Source organism: Plecotus auritus (genome assembly GCF_963455305.1).
Source record: "Plecotus auritus genome assembly, chromosome: 12".
Lineage (NCBI taxonomy): Eukaryota > Metazoa > Chordata > Mammalia > Chiroptera > Vespertilionidae > Plecotus > Plecotus auritus.
Window position 1 is genome coordinate 7797341 of NC_137778.1, and position 12942 is coordinate 7810282.

General features: G+C 44.0%; 1 protein-coding gene across 4 annotated transcripts in view; it reads left to right on the forward strand.

Annotated features, from left to right (window-relative positions):
• Window positions 1-12942, forward strand: part of ATP2B4 (ATPase plasma membrane Ca2+ transporting 4) — a 95460-nt gene that overhangs the window by 44798 nt on the left and 37720 nt on the right. For all 4 annotated transcript variants that reach the window (XM_080648727.1, XM_080648728.1, XM_080648725.1 and 1 more), the window contains exon 2: window positions 686-1341. In XM_080648727.1, the coding sequence (XP_080504853.1) occupies window positions 1149-1341 (193 nt within the window). In that variant the 5' untranslated portion in view covers window positions 686-1148. The remainder of the gene's footprint in view (window positions 1-685; window positions 1342-12942) is intronic.

Below are 12942 nucleotides of genomic sequence, written 5' to 3' on the forward strand. Positions count from 1 at the left end.
CTCCCCTTCCCTCCAGAAGCTTTCTGGAGGAGGGAGGGGCTTAGCTTTAAGGCCTGCACTTGCTTGCCTGGCCTGTTGACACCTGCAGCAAGCTGCAGGATTTCCATACAGCTGGAGGCTGCGTGTTCTGAGGGGCCTTAGAGGATCAGGCCCTCTCCCATCAGTCATCTTCCTGGTTTGTAAATGTATGTGTTGAGTGTAGGGAAGGGTATGGAGCAGGAGGGAGAGGGGCAGACTGGCAGGCCATCCTCCAGAGCACCCACGTCCGCACTCCTTTTCTGACCTCTTCTCGCCTCCTAGAAGTGAGGTCAAGATGAAAGGATTCTGTAGCGGGTCCCACAAATAGGGAGAACATTAGAGCACTCAGAGCTCATAACCTATTATTTCCAAGTTTCTGAGATGGTGGGATTTGTGTTGCTTGGTCTGGGAGAGATGAGATATGCAGCCTGGGTGAATCTGAAATTCCTTCCCTACATTGGACTTTACAGGTTGCTGGGGCCTCTGAGGGAGAAAGGGGCCTCTCCTGAATGAGTTCACTTAGCTCAGGGTTCCGCTGTCCGTTCAGGTCGGGCACCAACTGTCACCTAAATCCTTGTGGTAGAACGAGCATCTCTTGCCTTGGCAGGTGGGTCACCATGACTGCTCTAATTGTTTCTTTTTGTCTGTCTTTGAATCTTTATTCCAGAGATCCAGTTGTCATTGGTATCCAGGGAGCCCTCCTCCTTCTCCTGCTGCCTCTCTACCATCGCAGTTCCTGGTTGTTGCTAAGGTTGCCTCCATGGTAACATGCGCATGCTGTTTACACTTCCATCTGGGCAAGCTGGTCTAAGCTAGGAACCTACCTACCCTGGACAACCACTTCTATCACCACCTGGGGACACCAATCATCGTGACACGTGGTCCGGCTTCCACTCAGATCCCCCATCCTCTTCCTCTTCTTGCTGCCAAGCTTCCTAAGGAAAAAGGATCTAGGCTAGAAGCTCTGAAGCTTATTGCACAAGACAGAGTCAATCAGATTCCTAACTGGGCTCCCACAGAAGCAAGAAACAGGAAGTAGGCAGAGAAGCAAGAGACCCTGATCAGTTGAAGGAGAACTCCACATTTTCTCTGACTGAGGGTGACTGAAGGGCTTGGTAACAGCAGGCAAAATGACAAACCCTACAGAACATGCCTTGCCGGCCAACTCGACAGTTGAGGGCCGTGAAGGGGAGTTTGGCTGCACAGTAATGGACCTAAGGAAGCTCATGGAGCTGCGTTCAGCGGATGCTCTGGCCCAGATCAATACCCACTATGGAGGTGTAATGAATCTCTGCAGTAAACTGAAGACCAACCCTGTGGAAGGTAAAGGCCATATGAGGAGTGGGGAGTTGGAGGAAGTGGCTAGGGTTAAAAAATAAGGTTTTCTCAGCTTCTAAAGAGGCATCTGGAGCCATAACTGGTATACCTGTGTCTAGTGGGGCAAGTATGATATATGAAGCACTAAAAGGTGGTGAGGTCATAGAGAGCCATGTTCCCCCACACACTCATGATGTTTAGGGAATGTGCTATTCTCTGAAAATTATTCTTTCCTCCCTTTTCTATATCAATGGACAGAAAGGAGGATATTTATCTCTATTTTGGAAACATTTATGTTAGAGATGCTTTTATCAGTAAATAATCAAGTCCCTTATTCTGTATTAGTCTTTTATTGCAACAGGATTATGATATCATTTTCCCCCACACTGATCTTACAGTGTTAATCGCTAATGTATACAGTTTAAAATAAGGTGGTAAGTCATAAGGTATATAATTATAATTGTACCCATCAAATACATGGATTACTCCTATATCCTGTCATGGAATTATTGATGACTTTTTCAACCTGCCTGATGCACTTGTAATGTGGTTCTTCTTAATCTGTACTTAAAAGAAACTGAAATATCCAGCTTATGCTTGCCTGGCTCAGCCCAGTTGCCCAGTGAGCCATGGTAATATGAAATTTTGCCTCATCAGAAACGGAGGGAGAACAAAACGAACCTTGCTCCTCACTTTTGCCTGGTTTCAGCACCTATGCTACAGGTTCTTGTGTGGTCCTATCGGTCAGGCAGGCCATGGTTGAGGAGCATGAGATGAAATAAAGATCTTGTCCTTTAGATGCCTTCAGCCTCTTGAGGTATACTATTTCTGAGCCTTCCATGGAGGCCACATCATAGTTCTTGCCAATTCTAAGAAAGACTCTTCAGGATTTAAAGGGGCGGGGGGGGTGGGCAGAGGAGGGGAAGATTTTTATCTCGATATCTGTTCATTGCCCATGCCTTGTCTTCTTTGCAATCTGAGAATGGCTCTACATGTTCTCTTTACTTCTGGAATTCAGTTTCCTGTCTTACAGGCTTTGATTCAAATATCAGCTCTATCATTTACTATGTGGATAACACTGAACAGTTTACTCGGCCTCTCTAAGTCCATTTCTGCTTTGAAAATGATTTTAATACCTAGCCCATGGAGTTACTGGGATTAAATACTACAATGTACGTCATACTACTCAGATTTATAATGGGGATTCAGGAGGTTAGCTGTCTCAGATTAACCTGGAGCCCATGTGTCGGAAGATATTGCCCAAAATATGAGTGCAGTGCATTATTATATCTCTAAAGGTTACTGCATGTAACTGCAACCACTGTCCACTTCTTCCATTCACCTCTTGATGTCAAAAAGAGATCTAGTTGGGGAAAACAAAAAGCAGCAGAAAAGAGAAAAGAGAGAGAGATCTGGTTGAGTTGGCTGGGCTTAATTGCTTTCATGTAGCTCAGTCTTATCAGCTAACTTTCTTTATTCTGCCACTCTTGTAGTAGCATTGACCTTAAAGAGAGGCTATTCCTGTTAGGTTTTTACTCAGATAATGTACCCACCAGAATTTAGACAGAATCTCTTTTCCCCCTTTCTATCCTGCTCTTGATCCCTTTGGTGAGTTGTTTCTCTCACAAAGTGAAACTATGGAGTCCAAATAAGCTGGAACCTAGGATCCAGACTTTCTCCCCAAATTTCTAAGTCCTTTGTCATAGCTGCTACTGTTTACTTTCTGATTCCTAGAGAGCTTCCATTCCCAAAAGCCAACATATATTCTACTTGAATCTCAACGTCAGATATCCCATGTTACAGACAGAGTAAATGCTCTTAGATTCTTTCCCAGTCCGTTTTCAGGCTGATAACTTGAAAGCCTCCTCTGTGGACAGCAGGTGCCTCCGTTGCCACAGACCCTGGCCATGCCTAGAGCCCAGTACCTCTACCATTGGCACAGTTGGCCACTGCCATTCTCCTGCTTCCTAGATCACAAACGCATGTCCTAATTTATTTCCGTGTAAGATTTATCATGGTGCTGGTAGTTGAGCTGGGGAGTTAGGGTGTCAGAAAACAACTTTTCTATGAGTAATCTTTAACCCCCCAGTGCCAACAATGACGTCTTCATGTGTGAGAGGAATAAAGGGGCAGGAAAAGACACCACCAAATAACTCTGACACAGGGGTCTCTCCCCAGACACGGGTAATGCTGAGCTGTATAGTTGGGCAGGCTGAGAAAAGACCATTGATATCAAGTACCCCATTGAGCTGATGCTATAAAAACCAGCCTATTCACGGAAGACCACACTGAAGTGCCTAACAGCCTAGCACAGTCTTGTCACCTGTGGCAGGCCCCTGTAGACTAATAATATGAATAAAGGAATTTGCCTGGTACTTGAATTCTGTTGTTTGGAAACCAAGATGAAGTAAGGCTGGGAAGATGGATTCCTAGAGTATGACCCTTCACCTTCATTTTTGTGTTAGTTGACAGCATCTGTAGTATAGATTGACTTTTTTTTTTTAACCATAGCAACAAAGGGACCTTATTGAACTTGGAGTTTATAACATTTCTGACACTAACATTATTTTTTTAATTTTATCTTTCAATTACAGTTTATATTCAGTATTATTTTGTATTAATTTTAGGTGTACAGCATAGTAGTTATATAATCAAATATTTTACAAAGTGTTCCCCCTGATATATTTTTTAAAATATATTTTATTGATTTTTTACAGGGAGGAAGGGAGAGGGATAGAGAGTTAGAAACATCAATGGGAGATAAACATCAATCAGCTGCCTCCTGCACACCTCCTACTGGGGATGTGCCCACAACCAAGGTACATGCCCTTGACCGGAAACGAACCTGGGACCTTTCAGTCTGCAGGCCGACGCTCTATCCACTGAACCAAACCAGTTAGGGCCCCCCTGATATTTTTAGTACCCATCTGGCACCATACATAGTTATTATAGTATTATTGACTATACTTCCTATGCTGTACTTTACATCCCCATGACTATTTCGTAACTACCAATTACTACTTTTTTTTTCTTTCTTTTTTTTAACATATTTTATTGACTTTTAACAGAGAGGAAGGGAGAAGGATAGAGAGTTAGAAACATCAATGAGAGAGAAACATCGATCAACCGCCTCCTACACACTCCCTACTGGGTACGTGCCTGCAACCAAGGTACATACCCTTGGCCGGAATCGAACCTGGGACCCTTGAGTCGCAGGCCGACACTTTATCCACTGAGCCAAACCAGCCAGGGCCAATTAGTACTTTTTAATACCTTCACCTTTTTCACCCAGTTCCCCAACTTCTCCCCTAATCTGGCAACCATCAATCTGTTTTCTGTGTTTATGAGTCTGTTCCAGTTTTGTTTGTTCATTTATTATGTTCTTTGGATACTACACATAAGTGAAATCATATGATATTTGTCTTTCTCTGACGGACTTATTTAACTTAGCATAATACCCTCCAGGTCCATCCATGTTGTCGCAAATAGTAATATTTCTTTTTTTTTTTTTTTTCTGACCAAGCAAGATTCCATTATATATATATATATATATATATATATATATATATATATATATATATATATATGTATGTATACCACAGCTTTTTTATCCACTCATCTATTGATGGGCACTTGGGTTGCTTCCATATCTTGGATAATGTAAATAATGCTGCAGTGAGCTTAGAGGTACATATATTATTTTGAATTAGTGTTTCGGGTTTCTTGGAATAAATACCTAGAAGTGGAATTACTGGGTCATAAAGCAGTTCCATTTTTAATTTTTTAGGAACTTCCATACTGTTTTCCATAGTAGCTGCACCAGTCTGCATTCCCACCAACAGTGCACAGGGCTCCCTTTTCTCCACCTCCCCACCAACACTTGCTGTTTGCTGATTTATTGATGATAGCCATTCTGGCAGGTGTAAGGTGATATCTCATTGTGGTTTTAATTTATATTTCTCTGATGATTAGTGACGTTGAGCATCTTTGCATCTGTATATTGCCACATCTGTATGTTCTCTTTGGAGATGTGTCTGTTTAGGTCCTCTGCCCATTTTTTAATTGGATTGTTTGGGGGCTTTTTTGGTGTTGAGTTCTTTATGGATTTTTTATGTTAACCCCTTATTGGATGTATCATTGGGAATATCTTCTTCCATTCAGTAGGTTGTTTTTTCATTTTGTTGATGGTTTCCTTTGCTGTGCAAAAACTTGACCCTGATGTAGTCCCATTTGTTTATTTTTTCTTTTGTTTCCCTTGCCTGAGGAGATATATCAGAAAAAAATATTGCTAAGAGAAATGTCAAAGATTTTACTGCCTATATTTTCTTCTAAGATATTTATGGTTTCAAGTCTTACATTTAAGTCTTTAATCCATTTGAATTTATTCTTGTAGATGGTATATGAAGGTGGTCTAGTTTCACTTTTTGCATGTATCTGTCCAATTTTCCCAGCACCATTTTTTGAGTAGACTGTCTTTTACCCCATTGTATGTTCTTGCCTCCTTGTCAAATATTGACTTAAAGGTGTGGTTTTATTTATGGGCTCTCTGTCTGTTCCATTGATCTATAAGTATGTTTTAATGCTGGTACCATGCTGTTTTGATTACTATAGCCTTGGAGTATAGTTTGATATCAGGTAGTATAATACCTCCAACTTTGTGCTTCTTTCTCAATATTGCTGGAGTCTTTGTGTTTCCATATAAAATTTTGGGTTATTTGTTCTAGTTCTATGAAACCACCATTGATATTTTTATAGGAATTATGTTGAATCTACAGATTGCTTTGGATAGTATGGACATTTTAATAATGTTAATTCTTCCAATCCATGAACACAGTATATGCTTTCATTTATTTGTATCTTTTTCACTCTCTTTCTGGAGTGTCTTATAATTTTTCAAGTACCTGCTTGGTTAAATTTATTTATAAGTAATTTTTGTGGCAATTATCAATGGAATTGTTTTCATAATTTCCCTTTCTAATAGTTTGTTATTGGTATATAAAAATATCAATATCTGAATATTTATTTTGTATCCTACTACTTTACTAAATTCATTTATCAGTTCTAGTAGTTTTTTGGTGAACTCTTTAGGTTTTTCTATGTACAATATATGTCACCTGCAAATAATGACAGTTTTATTTCCTCCTTTCCAATTTGGATGTCCTTTATTTCTTTTTCTTATCTGATTGCTGTGGCTAGGATTTCTAGTACTATGATGTAAAAAAAAAAGTGTTAAAACTAGGCATCCCTTCTCTTTTTTTCTGATCTTAAAGGAAACACTTTTAGTTTTTGCCTATTGAGTATAAACGTTGGCAGTGGGTTTGTCATATGTAGTCTTTTTTATGTTCAGGTATGTTCCCTCTGTTCCCACTCTGCTGAAAGTTTTTATCATAAATCGATGCTGGATTTTGTCAAATGCTGTTTCTACATCTATTGATATGATATATGATTTTATATATTTTATTTTGTTTATGTGGTGTATTATGTTAATTGATTTTCAGATATTGTACAAACCTTGCATCCAGGAGTAAATCCCACATGATCATGGTGTATTATCTTTTTAATGTATTCCTGAATTTTATTTGCTAATATTTTGTTGAGGTCTTTTGCATCTATGTTCATCGGGGGTATTGGCCTATAATTTTCTTTTCTTTGTAGGGTTTTTATCTGGTTTTGAATTAGGATAATGCTGGCCTCATAAAATGAGCTTGGGAGTCTTCCCTCCCCTTGAATTTTTTAGAATAGTTTGAGAAGGATAGGTGATAGTTATTCTTTGAATATTTGGTAAAATTTACCCATGAAGCCATCTGGTCCAGGACTTTTGTTTGTTGGGAGTTTTTTTATTACTACTTCGATTTTGTTAGTTATAATCAGTCTATTCAGATTTTATGTTTCTTCTTTGATTCGACTTTGGGAGATTGTATGCTTCTAGGAATTTAACCATTTCTTCTCGATTGTCCAATTTGTCGGCATATAGTTTTCATAATATTTTCTTACCTTTTGTATTTCTGTGGTGTCAATTGTTATTTATCCTCTTTCCTAACATGGTTTTATTATTGTAAATTTACACATTCTAGAGGCAGGTGGGACTTAATTTTAAAATTTTAATTCATATATACCCTTTCTCTCAGCAGGCCAAAAGGTGCTGGATTAGTTGCCTAAGGTCTTAATACAATGGAATGTTTCATGTTTTCCGACACACAGTCCTCATGCTAGAGCAGCAACAGGGAATCTCAAAGCACAGATAATTTAAGTTTATTTATCAACATAAAAACATCCAAACCTGTAGAGAATTTTTGTGAGAGTTTATTTGAGCCAAACCATTGACATGCTGGGAAGCGAGCTCGCAGGTGCTCCAGAGAATGACAGTTCCGCAGATCCTTTTACACGTTTAGAATTAAGGAGGGAATGGAAGGAAGATTACATGGCGGTGGGAGAAAGCAAGGCAGAGAAATCTCTGTGATTGGATTACAGGATGTGTCCGTTCTTTCCCCATAGAACTTTCCCACATTGGTCCTCAGCTGTGCTACCCTTTTTTAGGAAAAAGAAAGATGTTTTATGAGGAGGAGCCAACAGTAGGGAGAAGATCTGTGCCCAGACTAGAAAGGACAGAGAAGGGGAGCCTTCACTAAAGAATAAATCATTACCTGTGGACTTTGTTCTGAAAGGTAAAGACTATTCCTGTTGAATTTGGATCTAGAAGAATGTTGGTGGGAATTATATTTCATGTGCCCTCTCTACCCTACTACTTCTCTCCTCTGCAGCGTTGAGGGTGTGACATGGGATACAGAGGGCTTCCAGTTCCTTTGCAATCACATTCAACAAGTACTTCATGTCTAGCTGGTGCTGGGGACACAATGATGAACACAGCAGGCACAGTTCCTCCGTCCATAGAGCTGACAGGCTGTAAGAGAATACCCAGAAAGCAAGGCGATTTCAGAAATATTGTCAGAGTGCTGTGATGGGTGTTACGGGAGTACACACGTACAGGGACCCAGGCTGAAGGGATTGCAGGGGACAGGAAGGAGGCCTAGGAGTTGGAGACAGAACTCCTTTATCATCGGCCTGCCTAGGGAAGCTCTGGCCTGGCCATGCTCCAGGGTAACTCCACCCTCAATCTTCTGGCTGGTCTAATCATCAAATAGACGTGAGACAGATTAGCAAGAGAAAATAACCAAACTTAATACATACATATGAATGTAACCCCACATACAGGAGAGGGTTAGAGACCCCACTTGCACGAGAGGTTCAGAGACAGAAAGGGTAATTGAAGTTATAAGACACTGAGCTAGGGATAAGGTAGGGGCCTTGGGGCTTCAAAGGGTCATTGCAGGATGATAAGAAAAAATAAAAGTTTGTTCTGCCATTTGGATAAATCAAAATGTTACCTCCGATAATCTCTTATATATGGGGAAGCCCCCTAATTCAAGTTCTTCTAGGAGGTTAAAGGGAGGGGCATAAGTTTCTCCTGAGCCTGAGGCTAACATTGCCTTTAACTCAAAACAAGCCACACACCACAGAAGCACATCTCTGGGTAGCTGTTCTGAAGCCCCAGGTAATTGCTACCACTTACTGAATGTTCCTGGCTTAAGGTATGAGCATCTTTGCATAAGTACTGAGCATCTACTAGGTTTAAGGAGCTGGGATTCTTTGGGGAATAAATGGCAGGAAGGGAGAGAATCTTTTATAAGATAATCAGCCCAAATTACAATTCTGGTTCATTAACTGCAGAATTTAGGTTAATATCTCCTCCATTTTAAGATCTTAGGGCTTTAATGGCTCCTTTTACCATGTTCTTGAGGCATGTTCTACCAAGAACTGCTCGTTTTTTCCACAAGCTAGGACATCCTGGGGTTGTAGCAGATTGGAATTTCTAATAGAATTGTCGATCCGGAAAACAAATTTGAACACATAGCCCCAATAAGTGTTCACCTACAACACTACTGTATTACTATGAGTACTTCTAACACTAATATTACTTACAGAAGATATTCAAGAAATAAAGATATATGAAGTAATATAAAAAAGTTCTAGTATTTTTCCAGGCCTCGACAGATGGATGCACACCCACTACTTAGAGACCACTGCTTTAGAGAATGTTAGTGTTGAGGGGGGTGTAGGGAACTAGATGAGTGACTATGGGTGGAACAGATATAAGATGGGCAACTGGCTTCTTTGAGATTTGCTTCTCAATCTCTGTTTTAGAATATCCCTTTTTAGGAGCTCATCAATTTTAGGATAGAAGCATAGCAGAGCTACCTCTCTTTCCTCTCGCCCTCTGCCCCGTAGCCATCCCCTTGCACCCTTGCCCCAATTCTGCTAAAGATGCCAAATAAATTATCCTAAAAGCAATTTATGTGCTCATGGCTGCAGAGATTCACAGTCTGCAGAGGTCACACTTTGGGCAGATATATTAGCCCTGGTTTAAGATGGGAGAGAAACTCAAAACAAAAGAGTATCTTGGAGAGAGGGGGAGAGGAGGAGGGAGAACAGACCAGCTCCAACAGCCAGAAAGCAGCTCTGCTGTGAAGTGAGTAGTTTGGGCAAGCCAGTAGCTCCATAAAAGGAATATTTAGTACTTGGTAGAGGGGTGGGCAAGATTTTCACAAAACCTGGGGGAAGCAGCATCCACAGCCATATGGTGGATGATTGAGAAAAACAGGAGAGTAAAAGCGCCCTCCCTCAGTCCCTCCTCCCTGCAGGGAATTCCACGGTGCATCCTGGGAGTTCTGTCTGGTTTGCGCTCCTGCCTGGGGTTGGATTAGGCCAACGGTGCATGACAGCAGTGGGCCTTCTCTTGCTAGCTCAACCCCAGGCTCTGGGAATTCTTCTCTACCCAGCCCCTCCCTGCCCAGAGCTGGACTTCTGGGTTAGCTGGCATGATGCTGCCAGGCAGGGGGCAGAGAAATCTTGATGGGGAGAGCGGCTACATCTTCCTGAACCTGAGCCAGGATGAACCTTTGATTGAATACAAAGTGTATAGGTTGGACTCTGACAGACATGGTGTCACCATCCTTGAGGGCAGGACTGATTCACCCCAACTGCTCTCTCCCCTCCCGCCAGCCTGGAACCCTCTGCGCTGCTTTCCTTGGGCAGCTCCGCAGAAGCGGTTGCGAGGTTTGTTTTGATTTGCACCTTCTTGTTGCTGCCTTGCATTGAACCATCGAGCTGGTCAATTCCTCTTGACCCTGGACTGAGGCCGGTGCTGCCTCTCCCTGGACGGGGGCCTTCACTCTTCTTGTTGAGCTGTGAGGTGTGAGCTGGGAGTGTGACCCGGATGGAAGCACCTGCACGCAATGTGGGGAAGGTGGCCCAGGAGAGGGGTGCGGGGCCCTTGGGGAGCTTGCTCTTCCCACTGACAGAGTTGGAGTGTTCAAACGGGGCACAGAGCAGAGGACCAGATAAGGGGCTGTTCCCTGAGGATGTGCCCACCTCCGCAGGGTGTTCTGGAAGAGAATGAGGCGGGGGGCATTCTTCTCCAAGCCCACCATCTCCTGCTAGCCCCTGGGGAAGATGCTTTATCTCTGGGGCTGGAAGGCCAAGCTGCGGGTGTGTTCAGCTGGAGAAGCTGAAGTTGGAAGCAGCTCTGGTCAGCAGCAGGAGCTGGCTAAAGCCTGTGGGTTCCTTTTCTCTCTTTTTTAATATATTTTTATTGATTTTAGAGAGGAAGGGAGAGGGAGAGAGAGATAGAAACATCAGTGATGAGAGAGAATCATTGATCAGCTGCCTCCTGCATACCCCACACTGGGGATCAAGCATGCAGCCCGGGCATGTGCCCTGATCGGGAACGGAACCGTGACCTCCTGGTTTATAGGTCAACACTCAACCACTGAGCCACACTGGCCGGGCATGCCTGTGGCTTTCTGTATTGACTTGAAGCTACTCCTCCCCGGAGCCCCTCGTCCAGGGTTTCTAAGGTAGGACTTGAAAGGCATTCTGATGTCTGTGCTCATGTCCCAGAGAGGACTGCCTTCAAGTCAGCCCAGAGAAGCCTCACCCTTGTGCTGTCTGTGTGGGCGAAGATTCGGCTGTCTCTCTGGCAAGGTGTCATAACTCAGACAGCTGGGAAGTCCCTCGTGAGGCCCACCCCAGCCACACCCTTCCTGGGGCTGAGCTGGTTCTGATAAGGGTGCCTCTGCCGACAGTCCTGGGCCTCCTAGGGTGGCTGGCCCCCTGGTCCCCGGCCCTTTCTGCTGGAGCTGGGCCACTGAGGGCTGGGCCGCAGTGTCCCGCCCTAGCCCCAGGCCCCAGCACAGCGCAGCACACACAGATTTTCCATCTCCCGCCAGCCTGGGCAGGGGCCTGTCACTCCCAGCGTGGGGTGGGGGCGATGACTTCACAGCCTGCATTCTTGTCACCTCTCCCAGCTCATGTGTTCAGTCTGGTCCTGAGGCCAGAGCACTCCTGTGTGGGTGGACTTTCCCATGTTCTGGTGGACAAGGTTTCCTCTCATTTTCTTGACGTATTTTAGGGGAAACCCTTTTCCTATGTTTCCAGCATTCTCTCCCTGCCAAGTCTTCCTTCCCCCTCCAGGAAGCCATGCGTTTGAGAAGCAGCGCATAGATCAGGGCTAAACCCCTCTCCTGGGCTGGACAAGTATGAGTGTGCAATTACGGCTGCTGGGCTCAGGCCCAGCGGCCTCTTAGGGGCAGGGAGAGTTGGAATGGAAAGCCCAGAATCGGGGATTGGCCCGGCTCCCAGTCCCACAGGGCCTTCTGTGCCATGCCACATGTCTGAGGGAGGATTCCCAAGGCTACTATGCTAATAGCCCAACCTGCCCCTCCCTGCCGCAGGGCATGCTGGGAACTGGGACAGCCCCTTGGCTTCTTAAGGTAGCTATTGAAGAGCTGAGGGTGATTAAGGTGGAGCACACAGATGAGAGAAAATGGCACAAAGGAAGTAAGTGGGGGACTTTGAGGGCCTCTAGGGGAGAGCAAGGCCTGACCTTGTTTGTTTTCCATACTGTGTCTTGTTTCATTCGCTTGGGTCCAAGAAAGGCCAGAATGAAAACCTCTGATTGAATACAAAGTGTATAGGTTGGACTCTGACAGGCATGGTGTCACCATCCTTGAGGGCAGAACTGATTCACCCCAACTGTAAGCAGTGGGATCGGGCTGATCTGCTTAGAGGCACAGGAAAGCAGCTAGTGGGACTGCCCTGGGTGAATAAAGTGGGGTGGCCAACCCTCTCTGTTTGCCTGGGACTGAGGGGGTGTTCTCGGGCATTCCCAGGAGGCGGGAGCTTCATTGCAAAAACCAGGGAAGTCCCAGGCAAACCCAGACAAGCTCGTGGCACCAGGATGGAGCCTCAGGGAAGCAGCTGCCTCTGCCCCAGCCCCTCTGTGGCCAGGTTGGCATCCAGTTGCTCCCTGTGGAGCGGGACAGCCTCGGTCACACACTCCGCTTGAGTAGTTACATAACCGCTCCACGTCTTAGTTTGCTTATATGTAAAATGGGGTTAATAGTAGCTACCGCATGGGGTTATTTTACATGAGAAGACACAGAAGTACCTAAGGAAGTGTCTGACACAGCAATCACTTAAATGTTGGCAAACTTATTTATTGCTCATTTATTCAGCTCATTCAACAAATATGGATGGGTACCGTGTGTC